This window comes from Acartia tonsa, chromosome 2 (genome assembly GCF_053477335.1).
Source record: "Acartia tonsa isolate MP-2025a chromosome 2, ASM5347733v1, whole genome shotgun sequence".
NCBI classification, from domain to species: Eukaryota; Metazoa; Arthropoda; class Copepoda; order Calanoida; family Acartiidae; genus Acartia; species Acartia tonsa.
This window is the reverse complement of record NC_137261.1, coordinates 54,771,857-54,789,529: the sequence shown is the minus strand read 5'-3', so window position 1 is coordinate 54,789,529 and position 17,673 is coordinate 54,771,857. Positions and strand designations below refer to the sequence as shown.

General features: G+C 33.1%; 1 protein-coding gene across 1 annotated transcript; it reads left to right on the top strand.

The window, feature by feature from the left end:
- The first annotated feature begins 334 nt into the window (after window positions 1-334).
- Window positions 335-9,455, top strand: LOC145312185 (uncharacterized). Its single transcript, XM_080151375.1, has 9 exons — window positions 335-469; window positions 795-911; window positions 1,448-1,819; window positions 2,445-2,543; window positions 3,084-3,203; window positions 4,521-4,628; window positions 7,350-7,459; window positions 8,426-8,494; window positions 9,370-9,455. The coding sequence occupies exons 3-9, from the start codon at window positions 1,456-1,458 to the stop codon at window positions 9,445-9,447; spliced, it is 948 nt and encodes a 315-aa protein (XP_080007501.1). The 5' UTR covers window positions 335-469; window positions 795-911; window positions 1,448-1,455; the 3' UTR covers window positions 9,448-9,455.
- Window positions 9,456-17,673: the final 8,218 nt, after the last annotated feature.

The following is a 17,673-nucleotide window of genomic DNA, read 5'->3' as shown; positions in this document are numbered from 1 at the left end:
AACGAACTGACCACTAAAATATAATATAACTATAAGAGTTTTTCTTAAATGTACTTATACACAGGAGGTTATAATATTGGGCTGTTAATTACACTAGTCCTCAAAGTTTTTATAATAGCGTTTGCTTATTCATTGGCTTAACAACTTTGGGACTATTTTTAATTTTGATTTTGTTTGTTGAGTGTTCAAACTTTTCAACCACTAATTGAAATCTACAGAAGGGTAAATTTTGTGTATTATCAGTAGGGATGTTCATTAATTTATCCACGATTGCCTTATCCCGTTAGATCCCTATTATATACATCTATACTAATCTATGTGTGTGTCGACAGGGACGGCCAGTCACTGGTAAACCTGACAGTTGAGCGGACAGAGTTTAATAAAGTGCGGCTACTCTGCCAATTTCAGACAAGGACCAAGGACTTGTTCAGAAATGACAATGCCCTCCCAGAAGTTTGGCTCATTTCAGGTTTTACAAAGTTTTTTTTGCTCTAATATATTGATTGTCGTTTTCAATCTACGATCAAATAAAACCGTTACTGAAGGACGAAAGCATATACCTACGAAAAACTCTGATGCGAGGCCTTTCTTTATTTTAGTTAGAAAATCTACTGTGAAAATACGACGAAACACCATTGCCACGTAAGGGACTATTACCTTATAATCTTCTCCATATTCTGTAAAAGTTATTTTGAGATAAGTTTTAAATAGACTTAAATTTTTATTATATATTTCAATTTTCGTTTGTCAATCAGTTTAATAGATTTTGTCATTCTTGTTTCTAATTTTATCAGGTAAAGACAGATGCCAAGATCTGGAAGGCAACGTGGAGGCTGTCAAGATTGCCTATATTATTGGTCAAGGAGACGGAACTTTGGATGTGGATGGTCTTGTTTGGGAAGACCTTAGAGGCAATGTGATTTTATAAAAAGCTAGCAGCTATGCCTCCAGAGGCCTCAAGGGACAAGTAAAATGTTTTCCTATCAATCTGTGTTAAGATTAGATTTTTACCAAAATATCCACCCGTCAATTTTTTTATTTCTTGGGAGGTGTGTGGCACCATCCCCCAAAATAGCTATAAACCTTCCCATGACCTATGAGAAGTTACACTGTGAATGAGAACCATATCGGTTCTGCGGTTAACGAGAGCCTTCGGTACAGGCATACAAATATCCTTTTGCTTTATTATACGGGTTAATTGGAGTAACTTTCATTCTTTATAAATTAATTGTCAATAGTTGTGCCCCTAGAGGCTCTCTAGTGGAGGGGGAGAGGTCCCCTACACCATTTAATCTTTGTGTTTTAAAAGGGAAGCAAAATGAATAATTTATGGGTTGGGGTTATTTTCTCCAAGGTGCGATTTAGAAAACGTTCGAGATCGTTAAAACCTGACCCTACATTAGATTTATTTCAAAATACTTCATATCAATCACATTGTATGGAAAAGGTAAATGCATGGCTGTAATGCAACGAATAACCCAAGTCGACGACATCAGCTCACAGCAACAAAATATTATAAACGTCGACCAACAACCAGCTAAAACCATAAAAAAGCGACGCAAGGGCCAGAAACCAAATTTCTTACAAGATAAAATATCCTATTTTGATGATAACTATTCGAGCGAAAGAAAATTTTCATCTTCCGAATTAAAATTGAAGAAAATTTCTTATTTTGATGATGACGAATATTATGAGGAGAGTGAGGAAATTGAAATAGAAGCAACTCCTGCGCCTAACAAAGCAGCAGTAGTAGTTGCTAGCCAAGAATCATATGAGGATTATGAAAGTAATGCTGATGATGAATCTATCCAAGACAAAGGTTATGGCAGAATTAATTAGCAGATTAACAAGGATATCAACATAAACAAGTAACGAAACTATACAGATCATGGAAAGAGCAAACGGACATAAATAGTCATAGAACAGATGTTGAATTGTAGAATAAAAAAATAGATAGTATACATAAATTAAAAGAAATCACGAAACCTTTAAAAAGTAAGGTTTATGACTCTTGAAGTATGACTGACTGACAGACAGACGGACTAAACACTATTTATAATAGATGCGCACATGTTGAAGAATCATCACTAGAGAAGTCAGCTGTATACATTTCTCCCATAGAGTTACGGTCTTACTGACAGACTGACTGACAGACAAAGTCAATTATAGAGTAACTTTGCTACCAAAAAATGAAACAGTATGTAATAATACTACTAATGAAATATTCAATCCTACTTTTCCTAAATTAATGTACCAAAACAAATTTTCTAAAGAAGTCAGCCATGTGACATCATAAAAATGAGGGAGATGAGAGAAGCAGTGGGGAAAAAACCCCTGAAAAAGAGATGAATAATTCCTCATTTTTATGACGTAACAAGGCTGATTTTTTTTGGGACAATTTGTCCAGCTACAAAATGATCCTAAATTTTGCCATACAAATTTAGTATCTGAGGAGTTGAACATATTGAAACCATCTACATTTACAAGAACAATTATAAACATCAACCTGGGACAATACATTGTTATCTCTTCTGGGTATTCAGGTATACATTATCTATCTATCTATCTATCTATCTATCTATCTATCTATCTATCTATCTATCTATCTATCTATCTATCTTTCTATCTATCTATCTATCTATCTATCTATCCATCAATCCATCAATCCATCTATCCATTTATCCATCTAACCTTCTATCTATCAATCCATCTATCAATCAATCTATCTAAAAATCTAAAGGTTTTTTTTATGTCTGAAGCGATTTCAACAACTTCTGAACTGAGTAAGTTCAAACTTTAAGGGAAGCTTTCCTGGTGTCACGGGATTTGTTTAGGCTAATCTATTTTTAATTTTACCCCTTGGGTTTATTTTTAGTAATTTTTCTGCGCTCTTCTTACCTCTTTTGAATACATATCTCGTAGGTACTTGAGACACATTCACTATTTGAATTAAAAAACTCACAAAAGCATTTAAATTTGAAGTTGACCTTACAAATTGTTCATGAACAGATATGTACCTTCCTCAGATGTCAAATATAAACTAAATTAAGATATTTTTTACAAAAAATATCTTTCTATTTTAGTTGCTTTCGTAGCCCCCACCTCCATCCTCTCCATTTTGGATTCTAAAGTAGTTATTAACCAGCAGGAGGGCCAGGAAGTTCTGTATCCCTGGGCCACCTGGCCATACCTCAGAGTTCCAGGTATAATATTTGAATAGGAAGGTCTGTATCCCTGGGCCACCTGGCCATACCTCAGGGTTCCAGGTATAATATTTGAATAGGAATTTCTGTATCCCTGGGCCACCTGGCCATACCTCAGAGTTTCAGGTATAATATTTGAATAATAAGTTCTGTATCTATGGGCCACCTGGCCATACCTCAGGGTTCCAGGTATAATATTTGAATAATAAGTTCTGTATCTATGGGCCAACTGGCCATACCTCAGGGTTCCAGGTATAATATTTGAATAGGAAGTTCTGTATCTATGGGCCACCTGGCCATACCTCAGAGTTCCAGGTATAATATTTGAATAGGAAGTTCTGTATCCCTGGGCCTCCTGGCCATACCTCAGAGTTCCAGGTATAATATTTGAATAGGAAGTTCTGTATCCCTTGGCCACGTGGCCATACCTCAGGGTTCCAGGTATAATATTTGAATTGGAAGTTCTGTATCCCTGGGCCACCTGGCCTTACCTCAGAGTTCCAGGTATAATATTTGAATAGGAAGTTCTGTATCCCTGGGCCACGTGGCCATACCTCAGGGTTCCAGGTATAATATTTGAATAGGAAGTTCTGTATCCCTGGGCCACCTGGCCATACCTCAGAGTTCCAGGAATAATATTTGAATAATAAGTTCTGTATCTATGGGCCACGTGGCCATACCTCAGGGTTCCAGGTATAATATTTGAATTGGAAGTTCTGTATCCCTGGGCCACCTGGCCAGACCTCAGAGTTCCAGGTATAATATTTGAATAGGAAGTTCTGTATCCCTAGGCCACCTGACCATACCTCAGAGTTCCAGGTATAATATTTGAATTGGAAGTTCTGTATCCCTAGGCCACCTGGCCAGACCTCGGAAAGCTACACTAGAAGTGATATTATTTCTATACTTTTGCTTGTAAGCCAATAGCACAGGTTTAGGGTCATAGAGCTATTGGGGGGGGGGGGGTAACAAAATTTACCCCTGCTAACAGATTTCAGGGGGGGTAATTACCCCCACCAAAAAAAAGCTTTACCCCCACCAAAAAAAAGCTTGGACGCCCCTGTCAATTATATCCTGTTTTTATCAGGGCTCGGCAGCGGTGCTCAAGCCTCATTAAAGTCATCATATTATAACTTTAAAATTCAGCTGGATGTCTAAACCTGTTCTTAAACATACAATCCATCCATCATTCAAATTTTCTTGTCACACGAGCGGGTTCAAATTTGAGGCTTTTCAGCGGCTGCAAAGCCCTGAAATTTTATAAAAATAGCAATTTTATGATAGACTGGCCGTTGTTTTTAATTCTCGATATTTCAGAGATCAACGCGATAGCAGCGATTCTATCAACACTTGGATTCCTGTCCTTGTTATATTTCTTCACCTATGTGCACACACATCCTAAACAGATTGATACAGTTGTTTCAAGTAAGTAGAAAGAAGGTGTATTAACTTTTATTTTTATAGCTAGCCGGTGCTTTTAGTAATAGTAGATGTAAATTTTTCCATAGAATTCAGATGTGCAACCGTTTTTTTTGTAGACCTCTTATTTTTAAGTAATTTAATTTTTTTTAAAATTTCATATGAACCCATATTTTTTATGCCTATGAAATGATATAATTAAGTTCTAAGTTTTTATTCTCGTGGGTTTAAAAAAATCTTAATACATCTTCTTTATAAAAAAAATAAGGATGACAACATTAATAAAAGCGAAGCTCTGAAACGGTAGGACAAACAAATATTAAGACTTGTAGAGTGTCAGAACTGAATAATAAGAATATAAATGTATAAAAGTCGTAACAAAGTTTAAATTTGGTAAATTTGTTGAAATACAGGAAAATGTTTAATATTCATCGGTAAATTCATTAAAACGTTTCAACAAACAATTGCAATCTATAGAAGGGGTAATTTCGTGGATCATCATTGGAGATATATAATTTATTGGCAATTATATTATCTCTTTAGATACCTGCATGTGTATGTTCTCATTCCAGATATTTTTGCATAGAAAACCAAGTTAGTGAATCATAGCTGAAGCTGAATAATATTCAAAGAAATTTGTGGCTTTGGTTAGAAATTCTTACAAGCTGTTAATTAGTATTTAGGAAAGTGTTTACTAATTGGTTCAAGGCCTCTTTTAGATATCATTATATTATATTCTAGAGGCTATGCCCATACAGGCCTCTAGGGGAACTTTTGGAGATGGGAGTTGAATAACAAAATCCATTTTAGACCTCACTAACCTAATTTTTTGTTTCAATTTATTTTTTTTATTTTTGGAGGGTAATTTTTTTCTAGGGGCGATTTCTCTTGGGAAGGTGGTGGCACCCTCCCCCAAAATAGTTATAAAAATTCCAGGGACCTAAGAGAAGCTACCCTGTTAGGGAGAACCCGATCGGTTCAGCAGTTAGCGGGATCCTTTAAGTTTCATTTTTTCGCAATCTTCAGAAAGATACTAATGATTTTTAAAAGATAATTAGAAGATTTTTTCAAAAATTTTATTACATTTTTAATCTTTCATAAATATATATATAATCAGTGCAGATACTAGGTACTATTGTATGTTTATATGACAATGTATAAGAAAAGTAAATAAATTTTTATTTTTAACTTTGCATGCATTCGTACCTGGCCGTATCCTTAGTAAGATTCTTCTTAATAGAATAAAGAAGAAGGTTAATGAAAAGCTAAGACCTAATCAGGCTGGATTTAGACCAAACCGTTCCACTATTGATCAGATAACCTCTCTAAGAATCATCATAGAGCAATCCAAGGAATGGAACTCTGAGCTTTTTGTAAACTTTATTGACTACAAAAAAGCATTTGATTCTTTAGACAGGAAATCACTCTGGAAAATCTGCCGACACTATGGCATTCCAGAAAAGATAATCAATATCATTAAAGCTATCTATCATAAAGGAGGTGGAAATGTTATGTATAAAGGTAAACTATCAACCTTTTTTGAGATTGTAACAGGTGTCAGACAAGGATGCTATCTCTCTCCCTTCCTTTTCCTCCTTGCCATTGACTGGATCATGAAGAACTGTGAAAGCAATGATGGCATTCGCTGGCAGTTATTTGGCAATCCCAAATATTTGGGAGATCTGGACTTTGCTGATGATATTGCTTTGTTAACAAGCAATAGAAGTCAAATGCAAAGAAGGACTAACATGATAGCTGAAACTTCCAAGAAAGTTGGACTTGAAATAAATGTTCCAAAAACTAAAATACTCAGATTAAATGCAAACTCCCAAGAACCAATAACTATTGGAAACCAAATTCTTGAGGATGTTAACTGCTTTGAGTATCTTGGAAGTAAAATTGATGAAGCTGGAGGCACTTTGACAGATGTTAAAGCTAGAATTAACAAATCTAGAACAGCCTTTGCCAGCTTGAACAAAATTTGGAATTCCAACAACATCTCCATAAAGACCAAGTTAAGACTTTTCAAGTCAAATGTTCTGTCTGTTTTGCTGTATGGGGCCGAAACTTGGTTCCTAAACACAGCAGTGGTCTCCAAGCTTCAGACATATGTCAACAAATGTCTTAGGAGAATCCACAAGATCTTTTGGCCAAACAAGATCACAAATGCCTAGCTTTTAGAGCGCAGTGAAATGTCAGACATCAAACTGACAATAAAACAGAGAAAATGGAGATGGTTGGGGCACACTCTAAGGAAAGGGCATGATGATTTAACCTATCAAGCCTTGACTTGGGACCCCTTCACAGGAAAAAGGAAACCAGGTAGACCAAAAACAACCTGGAGGAGGGAATTCCTTGAAGAACTGAGTAAAAAGAATTTTTCATCTTTCAGTGAAGCCTCTACTGAAAGATAAATGGAGAACCATTGTGCGTGGCCTATGCTCTGGAAAGAAGAGATAAATGGCGATGATGATGATGCATTCGTACTTGTTATTTGGATATTAGAGTAAAACACTAGAGGGAGAAAGGGTTAAATAACTGTATCTCCTCATCGCACTGTCCTTGTGCTGACTTTCAATTGGGTCATTGAAAATCAACCAATGGTGTGGTGTGTATTATCACAGCCAACTAGCAGCAAAATATTTGGTAGCAGACGAATAAAGTCATTGAAAAAGGAAGGGAGGTAGTTATCTTAATATACATCTACACTATAGATCTGTTATTTAGATATAATGAGAATTGACAAAGTCCAGCGTGGTCTGAGAAAACTGGATGATTTTCAGGACAAACTTGGAATTGCCATCTACAATGCTCTGGAGTCTATCAATCCATTTAAGGTATCTTGAATACAAAGTAGAACGATGACTGTCCGTCTGAAGCTTAAGACCTCGGAATCCGCTCCGCCTGAACAAAAATAACGCCAAAACCTCCCAAACTTACTAAAGTATTTAACCTGGATTTAAATTTATCAAAGAGTAAACAATATTTCTACAGCTTTAAGAACGATTCTATAATGTAGGGGGAAGGGAGGGGGGGGGGGGAACTTCCCATTACTTGAGGCGGATCCACCTGTTACTTCATATTATACGTAAATCTTATTCAAATGGAGATAATTTGGTATTTCCCCTTCAAAGTAAACGATTCATGTTTACCCGGGCAGAATTTAATAGAACTGTTAAAGTAATTTTAATTTTATTGTACCTTTATTTCGGACTAGCGGCTATGCGCCTAGAAGCCTCTAGGGGAACTCAAGAAGAGGGGAGCTGAATTCCAACGGCCAATTTTAATAGAAAAAGTTTTTAGAAATTGTGCGATTTCTATGTTGCGTTCAAGTCTCTGCGAATATTTAAAATTTTTCTATTTTTTTTTGCTTTTTCTTGGGAGGGTGGTGGTACCCTCCTCCAAAATAGTTATAAACCAGGACTTATGAGAAGCTATCATGTTAAGAAGAACCCGATCGGTTGAGCGGTTAGCGAGATCCTTCTGTACACACAGACAGACAAACAGACATCCTGTTACTTTATTATAAGGATTTTTAATCTAATGGCATTGTATAAATTTTAAAGCCCAAATAAATACACTTCAAGTTTTAAGTGCCACTTTAGTTTGAAAATCAAAGTCCTTATTTAGAAGCTTTATATAGTGCCTATAAAAATGACGTCATATTGGCCTACCACTGGTGAATTAAAATATATACTGGTCTGCCATTGGTACTTAAGTCTGTATATTGGCCCATTATTGGTCATTTTTATTGTATGACGTCATTTTTTTTATTGGCACTAAAAAGAGCTTCCCTTGTGTAGGATGAGCTATCGTATGATTACCACGACTACAACGACTACTATAGTCAGATGCAGGACCCCCATGCTCAGGTATAAGGACGTAGTAACGGGATGGGTCAATTGTAGAATATTTTCTCACAAATTCATAAAAGTCCTAAATTTTTCCTGGTCATTTTATACTAATTCCTACTAAAATCATTTTCCAAAAAAGAAGGAATTTTCCAGTATGGCTTCGAAACCGATTAATATCCGCTGAATTAGAAACGGTTTCACGCCATACTGAAAAATCATGTACAACATTGTACATTATTACACACAATTTTCTACGAATATTTTGTTAGCCCCGAGTGACCGTTCTTAATCTTAAAATTTTGAATTTGATATCCGCGGAAAGCTGTCTATAAATAATTAATGTTGACGACAAATAATGAAAATACCTACTACACTTTTTCTTACCTACCAAGTTTAATCGAATTTTTCTTCAAAGCCTTCAACATTTACATTGACTTTTTGAAAAGTACGGATAATATAAAATTGGACCTATTAAAACGAAGCCCAATCTGTACCACTCTTAATTCCCGTGACGTCATAAAAATGAGAGAGATGAGGGGAGAAGTAGGAAAGAAAACTCCTAAAAAGAGATGGAAAATCCCTCATTTTTATGACGTCACAGGAATAAAAAGTGGTACAGATTGGGCTTCGTCACCTATAAATATTCTTGATGCTTAGAAATGATATAATATAGTTATCTATAGCATCGTTTAATAGACAGCTTTCCGTGGATATAAAATAAAAAAATAAAAGATTAAAACCAGTTTAATATTCTTGGATAAGTGTCTGTACATAATTTTTCAGTATGGCCAGGAACCGGTTCTAACCCACCGGATATTAATCGGTTTAAAAGCCATACGGGAAAACCATATTTTTTCTACCCCACCCTACTACGTCCTTTTTTTTGTTAACAGGGGTTACATTCCCAAGACCTGTTGGCTATAGAGAAAATTGATAGAAATGTGTATGATTACAAGTATCTCAGCTTATAACAGCTTTTACTAAATAAGAATTAGTAGAAAAGCTACTCTACAAATTTTTATAATGGTTTGTAAGTTTATATCAAATTTTAAGTGACATTTTGCGCGCCCGCAAGCGTGAGGAGAAAAACTGGTCAAAGTTTCTAAAAAATCAGCCATGTGACGTCATAAAAATGGTTGATAATCCATATATCTTTTAGGGGTTTTCTTACCAAATTCTCATCTAATCTTCCTCATTTTTATGACGTAACATGGCTTATTTTGGAGACACTGTCCAAGTGAGAAAATTAAAAAGACCTTGAAAAATTTTCAATACTAAAAAAAATCCTTTGGTATTAATATTCTAGAACTAAAATTAAGCTACTGTTGGACGTGATCGCTCTTGTTGTTTTTTAAAGTAGATTAGCTTTATTATAATTAATTTTGTTATTATTATTTATACTTTAGTTTGTTATGTTTTGTTAACTGTACAATGTATTATTTTTGTTTCATTCTATGTAAATGGACTAAGTATATAAAAAATCAGCCATGTGACGTCATAAAAATGAGGGGGATGAGAGGAGAAGTGGGAAAGAAAACCTCTAAAAAAGATATGCATAATCCCTCATTTTTATGACGTCACATGGCTGATTTTTGAGACACTTTGTCCATTTACCATTCTGTGTATGATCTTGAAAGCGAAAATTTCCCTTTTTAAATAATATATGTTGAAAGAAAATTTTTAAGCTATAAAAGTTAAAAGTCGTTTTACTAGCCACCTCCCCCCTTCTTACACCAAATTAATAACTTGAAAATTATTTAAAAGTAATACTAAGATCCTTTGTTAATACCTGCATGATATTTCTAATCAGTTCTTAAAATGTAATATACATAATCGATATATTATTAATTGGATGTTGCACCTGATTTTCATGTACTTTGATGTGTACTAGCGGCTGCGCTCCAAGCATCTAGTAAATTAAATAGCCTAAAACCATCTAGGGACCTGTAAGAAGCTTCTGTAAAATTGAGAACTCAATCGGTTCAGTAGTTATCGAAATCTTAAGCTAACATTCCTTACGAAGCTACCCTGTTAAGGAGAATCCGATCGGTTCAGCGGTTAGCGAGATCCTTCGGTACAGACAGACACACAAACATCCTGTTACTTTAGTATAAGGATATACATAATCGATATAATATTGCTAGGGTGTTGCACCAGATTTTCATGTACTCTAATCAATGGATACTTGGAGCTGGCTAAAATAACGATACCCCAAGTCCACCCCCTCCCCTCCTACTAGAGGAACGAACAGACCAATAATCGAGTTTAAAATTTACTGTTACTATATTCACGTATAGTATATCCATTACTTATATATGTAAATGAAAAATTACAATTTTTTGTTTTAATTATTTTATGTTTTTCAGGTGAAAAAATATCTTTAAAAAAACTTAATCTTGAACTTAAATTAGCCAAATGTCGCCACATTTTATTACACTTATGCATTTTTTTCACAGGTGCTTCCGTTTTTCAGCCATAAATATTTGCTAATGGTGATAATTAAAAAAAAGGGGTATAGTCCCTCTCGTGGCAACGACCCTTAAGGGGCGTTTCATTGTATTTTCACAGTAGCTTTTCTCCTATTTCTAGCCCCTGCGGGGGGCTCTAATCCTTCGGGGCTAATTGCCTAACCCTGCAGGGCAATCACCTAACCCAATTAACCTAACCTTACCTAAAATAACCTAGCAAAAGCCAATTTCAAAATACGACGAATCGTTGCCATGAAAGGGACTATGCACAAAAAAAGTATTCAAAAATATTCGTTTGATTTTCATATTTATTAATTACTTATAAAAGTTATACACGTGACTAAAGCATAATTTTATAAAGAAAGTATAACTTTCTATTTCTTTTAATTGTATTACACTTATTATTTTAAATGTATTAATAGATATATCATTCTGTAACCATTTATGTATTTGAATATAGATTTTTTTTCTTCCATCAAGGACGTCCAAGTTTTTAAAATTTATTTTTGGTTGGGGGGTAATCTTTATATCATAGAGGCAAGGATGTCCAAGCTTTTCTATTTAAGGGGGAGTCGATCACCCCTTGAACTTCCCCGTCAGATATTTCTTTAATAAATTTTTAAAGCTGTTAAAAGGCCTAATCAAGAATACTTTAAATATAGTAAAGCACAAATGATTTTAATTACAACATTGTATTATTATTGTAGAAAAGTTTAAATTAGCTTCTATTATCCTTTCTATTTATACCCACTTGTAAATTATTATTACCAATGTCAATGCAAAATAAATTTTTTGTACATTAAATTTCATTTATTTTTCTTTATGATTAAAGGAAGCCTGCAAGAAATACAACGCTTTAACTGCTAAATGACTGTCACAAGTAGACCAATGCCACAAATTTGAAGCCTTCAGCTTTAATAGCAATAAAGGCATAACATTTTATGTACAATGAAAATTTTTAAGATTTTCATTGCTTATGTTAGAAATTTTGAAATTAAACTACATGGCCTAGAAACAAAATTATAAGCTTGTTTATGTCATAGATTTAGGTTGCCATTAACTTATTATATTTTTACATTAAAAATATCCATTTTTATAATCAAAATCATTAAGAAAATTAAGTTTAACTTGCTTTGTACCAAGAGTATAGTAGTATTTCCAGCCAATCAGAAGGCTGAATCAGCTCATCAACTAATCACAACTGAGCTTGTATTAATTTAATTTGTTTCCACTATGATTTTTCGTTTACAAATGCAATTTAAACCGAATTTTCTTCAGAGATTTTGACTATGAAATATGGTGTTTTTTATTGTAAAAATGTTTCAGTTACCTGCAAGTTTCTGACAAAGATAAGGTTATATTTTGTGTCTAGGCGATGTAATTTAATATTGTTTTTTAAATTATGAGCAATGGAAATCTTTCAAAATTTGTATTGTACATAAAATGCCATTTTGAAATGCCTTTGTTGTTGAAGCTGAATGCTTAAAATTTCAGCAGTTAAAGCGTGGTATTTATTGCAGGCTTCCTTTAAAAAGTTGTTTAGAAATGGTTTTTATCGCATCGTATTATAAACAGCTATCCGCGGATATAAAATGTAATAATTATAAGATTAAAAACAGTTTTTTTTAGCCCCGAGATGCCGCAGGATCGGGCAAAAAAACTGATTTTAATCTTATAATCATAAACTTTTATATATTTGTAGAAAACTGGATATAATACTTTGCTATACATAATTTTTTGTATGGATGAGAACCGGTTCTAATCCACTGGATATTAATCGGTTTCGAATGAATACGAGTACTTAAAAAACATTTGTTTAGAAATTTTCTTACTTTTTCTTTCAGTTATTGCTTGAGTAATTAGCACCTAATTATTACGTAATCCTAATTTTAAAAATATATTTCACGTGTTTTATACATATAAAGTATGTTGATCAGGGTTTATAAGCATGAGAAATCAATGAAAAATTCTTCTGCGTTTTAGTTTAGGTTATGTTATATTGGATACAGGGTAGCCTAACAGGGTTAGGGCAGGTATAGGCCCCACAGGGTTTGGTACATCCGCAGGGGTTGGGCTTATTCATTTAAGAAAAAAATTAGGTAAAGGTGTTTTTGTGCTTGCTTGCCAGTTTTAGGGAAAGCAACAATCCTTTTCAAAGATTTTCAACGGGCTTTAACATGAAATGACTTTTTTCTTCTTGTATTTTTTTATTGAATCAAAAGCCTTAAAATATGTGAAGAAAAATGTGACCGCGAGAGAAAGGGAAAGTGATATAAAAATTAATCTATATCGCACGGAAAACTGAAGCGGTCAGAAAAACCGCGAAATTTTACATATGCGGTCCGAGAGATAGGGATTTATATTCTAAAAAAATTGTTTACTGGTAAAAATTTAAGAATATTAACCCACAAAAAAATCATCTTAAAAAAATTAAAAATAGTACTTTTTTTTTGCATTCGAATTTAAAGGGAGAGGGGACAATGGGCTGTATATTATTCTCGTCCCCAAAGTTTTTTGATTAGTTGGTTTATTAAGTTAAGTGTTCAATCGTTCTAACCACTAATTGTGATCTAAAGAAGGGGTATTATTGGGAATGTACATCAATTTATCGGCCATTGCCTTATCCATTTAGATCCTTGGTCCAATTAATTTTTGTTTAAGAGATAACTTATCCCTTTTCCAATTATATTATGCATCTAACAAAGAAGAATGCTGCTTCCTACTTTCTTTGCACATATGTACATCAAGTGATATAAGTATAAAACAAGAACTATTCTAATCAATATTAGCGTACTATTTTTTTTTTTTTTGGGGGGGGGGGGGCGGGGATAATTCTAGGGTAGATTTCTTTCGAAAGTGTGGTGGTACCCTCCCCCAAAATAGTTCTAAACCTCCCCAGGACCTATTAGAATATACCCTGAAAAGGAGAACCTGATTGGTTCAGCAGTTAGCGAGATCTTTCGGTACAAACACACAGACAATTAAACATCCTTTTACTTTATTAACAGGATATAAATTAGTTTAAAGTATTTGCAAAACTATTACAAATAATTACCTAGTGCTTTATATGCGTTCATATTTTGTCATTATGAATGTGTAGGTTAATTCGTAAGTGTGTGTGCTAGCATGTATGGATATCCTTATACTAAAGTAACAGGATGCCTGTTTGTCTGTGTGTTTGTATGTTTGTACCGAAGGATCTCGCTAACCACTGAACCGATCGGGTTCTCCTTAACAGGGTAGCTTCTCCTGAGTCCCGGGAAGGTTTATAACTATTTTGGGGGAGTTTACCACCACCCTCCCAAGAGAATTTTTTTTTTACATATAGAGACTTGACGGCAACATAGATAGGTATCGTAGAGACTTGAACGCAACATAGATAGATAACGTTTTATTTAAAAAAAAACATTTAAAGTGCCACTAGAGGCCTCTAGAGGGCGTAGCCACTAGTGTTAAATAAAGAAAATGTGTGAGTACTCTAATTCTAACGGGCAAACCCTAGTTATGGAATAGAATTTCCACAATATATATATATGTATTTTGTATTTAAGAAAAACCATAATTAGTAATTTTCCCAAGCCTATATCTGAGTTTTTTAAATTTAAAAAAATCGGGCAAAAATGGAAAGGTAACTTGAAAAATGCGCAACTTTTAATGTTTTGACGGATTTTTAACATTTTTGGGTAAATACAAAATCGATGTATATAGTTTTTAACTATTAACTAGTGATAGAAATATTTTTTATTCATTAAAATATGATAATTTATTAGTCAATTTTTTTGTTTTTTAATTGAAGGTAAATTCGAAGTTTCCGCTTATGAAACACATTTTAGTCAGTTGTTTTTGCAATACAATAAACGGCTCAAATGCCTTTTTGCCCCCTTATCTAAAAGATGTATGAATTCAATTAAAAGACGAGGTATTTTATTTATCTTGTTATCTACGCAATTCATGCCACATATTGCGTAAAAACTCTAGTTATACAAAACGGTTGATTCCTCTTGGTGGTATTTGTACAAAACTGCCAGTTTTTACTATTGTATTTGTTTATACATAAATTGGTGTTTTGAACACATTTTTATTTTGGTAAAAAATTATCAGAAAACCATTTTAAAAGCAAGGCTTTTCTATGATTGGGGTAGGTTCGTACTGAACGGTTAGCTCATTTCGTTATTTTAGACATGTTATAATTGTCATTTAATTTTAAACTTTGCATGCTGATACCTATATAACAGCTAGAAAGCGTAGCAATTATATAATCGTTACCAGAAAGTCCGTACTTTCATTTAAAACATGATGAATTTTAACTATTTATTTGATTTTTGAAAAATGATTTCTCGGACAACAAGGTACAATATCAAAAGCAGGGCAACTATGTAGTTACGGAATTTTGCAACGAACTTATGTACAGATTTGTTTAGACTTAGAAATTATTATTTTGACACTCTACAAGAGTTATTGTTCTTTCGTCCTTCATTATGATTTTAGAGCTTCGCTTTTATGGATGTTGTTCATCATTGTTCTCTTACAATCTTCTTTGGTTAAATTGAAACAGTTTTTTTTGTTAAATTGTTTTAAAGTCGATTTTCCATTTTCCTCCAGGCATAAATGCGTAACATTATTTGATCAAATTTAATACCCTTTTCAAGGTGGCTGATTATATTACACATTTTTATTATGTTTAATTACAGCAGATTTTATTAATTCAATAGTGCATTTGATTAAAATTCATGGGTAAATTTTTCGTTTAGTTCAAAAAGGTTGTCCGTCTTTGGAGTAATCAAGATATTGGTGGCTCCTATTCAAGATAAACGACTGAAACTTCTTGTCAACATTCCTATCATTATTGAGCATATTTACCCTGATTTTACTTCGAAGAAAAGGTTAGAAAAGGTTAACAGCAATGTAAAAATCAAATGTTTCTTGTTCTTTTGTTACGCCACTTAAATACAAATAGAACAAAAAAAAATACTGTTGTAAAAAACTGAATTTATGATGAATAACACTGTTTTAAGAAATAACATATAATTTTCATTATTCTATATACAATATATTCATTTTCTTTAAAGAAGGTGTCCTAACTTTTTTGATATCTTATTAAACAGCTATTCTGTGCTTTCAGTGATTAGTTGATGTAAAATGTTTCTTAGAATTTAGATATGCAATCGGTTGTTTTGAAGACCTCTCATTTTTGAAGTTGAAAAATTTTAAGTTGATTTTAAGAAGCCAATAACATTAACCATTATGAACAAAAATAGTAAGATCTTTAATTTGACACCTTACTTTTTTATTTCTGTCGGGTAATTATTGAAAAATCAATTTTTTATCATCAAAACTTTGAACTTAAATATAACATAAACATAAAAAATATGTGTTAATATATACCTTTGTACTTTTTTTCAAGCAATTTTATTTATAACTTTTGATGATTAGCTTCCCTATTTGTCAATTTTTGGTGATTTGTGATTGGCTAGTTACAATGAACTTATGATTTTTATTATAGTTTTATCACTTTTTTTCAATTTTGCTTAGTTTTTTTTAATAAGGGGGGTGGGATATTAAAGGATATTTGAGAGAATTCGTCGAAGTTTTATCTTTATTTTCTACAAATAAATGTTCTAAGTAAGTACATGGATATCTACATAATTTTCGCCCTATTTTAGTATTTTATTAGTTTCACCTGTGCTATAATATGTAATTAACACACCAGTTATTAATATTGCATGAAATGAAGTAATTTTTACATTAGTATTTCATTTATTTCAAAGGTTTTAACATCAAACAGGTAAAGTTATAATACACACTTAATAAGTGAAAAACTTTTACTTTATTATGCTTAAATGAGGCTTTTCCAAATGTTGTTGTTATATAAAATATGCCTTCTAACTATTTACTAAGAACTTGCCACGCCTCTAACCTCTAGGGATGGAACGGGGATATCAGTAAAATAGCCAAAAACTGACTCAAGATATCTATTATGGTTCCTTGAACAGTACAAACTATTTGAACCCTTAATATCCGAGATCTTCAGCTTCATACAAAAAAAACCTTATAAAAAATTTTCAAACATATATTTGTTTATGTTTGTTTCACGGTGTTTTTATAAAACAAAATTTACAACATTTGAAAAAAGTTTAGAATGTTATCATCAAGACGAAGGACAGAGAGTCACCTTCTAAAATTCAGGAAATCATTCAAACCAATAAAAATAAGTATATTAAATTTATTAAAAGATTTTGGTATTATTAAATGCTGTATTAATGTCAGCGTTTTTAAAATTCACAAATCCAAATTTTATCAAAACTTTTAATTCAAACAAATCACAGAAATATGTAATTCAATTTAATATCTATCTATAATACAAAGTAGAACGATGTCTATTTGTTTGTCTGTTTGTTTGTACCGAAGGATCTCGCTAACTGCTGAACCGATCGGGTTCTTCTTTACAGGGTAGCTTCTCATAATTCCCGGGAAGGTTTAAATTAAATAAAATTAATATAGTGGGGTCGACTAACCCCCCCTCCACAAACAAAGATAATTTTCTTTTAAATCTAAAATACGAAAAATTAGGTTGATGAAACCTCTTGGAGCAAAGAACCAAGAGGCTAGGGGCGAAGCCGCTAGTATCAGTATAAAATAATACAAAGTAGAATGATGTCTGTCCGTCTGTCCCTTAAGATATTGGTAACCACTGAACCGATCGGATTCTACTCTTTAGGGAATATACCC

What these genes read in the sequence shown, in the direction of transcription:
- LOC145312185 (XM_080151375.1), top strand. Translation starts at nt 1,456, where the DNA reads ATGGCTGTAATGCAACGAATAACCCAAGTCGACGACATCAGCTCACAG. An exon ending in GCCATACCTCAGAGTTCCAG is followed by an intron (nt 3,204 to 4,520) that starts GTATAATATTTG and finishes TCGATATTTCAG; the next exon opens with AGATCAACGCGATAGCAGCG. An exon ending in AGTCTATCAATCCATTTAAG is followed by an intron (nt 7,460 to 8,425) that starts GTATCTTGAATA and finishes TCCCTTGTGTAG; the next exon opens with GATGAGCTATCGTATGATTA.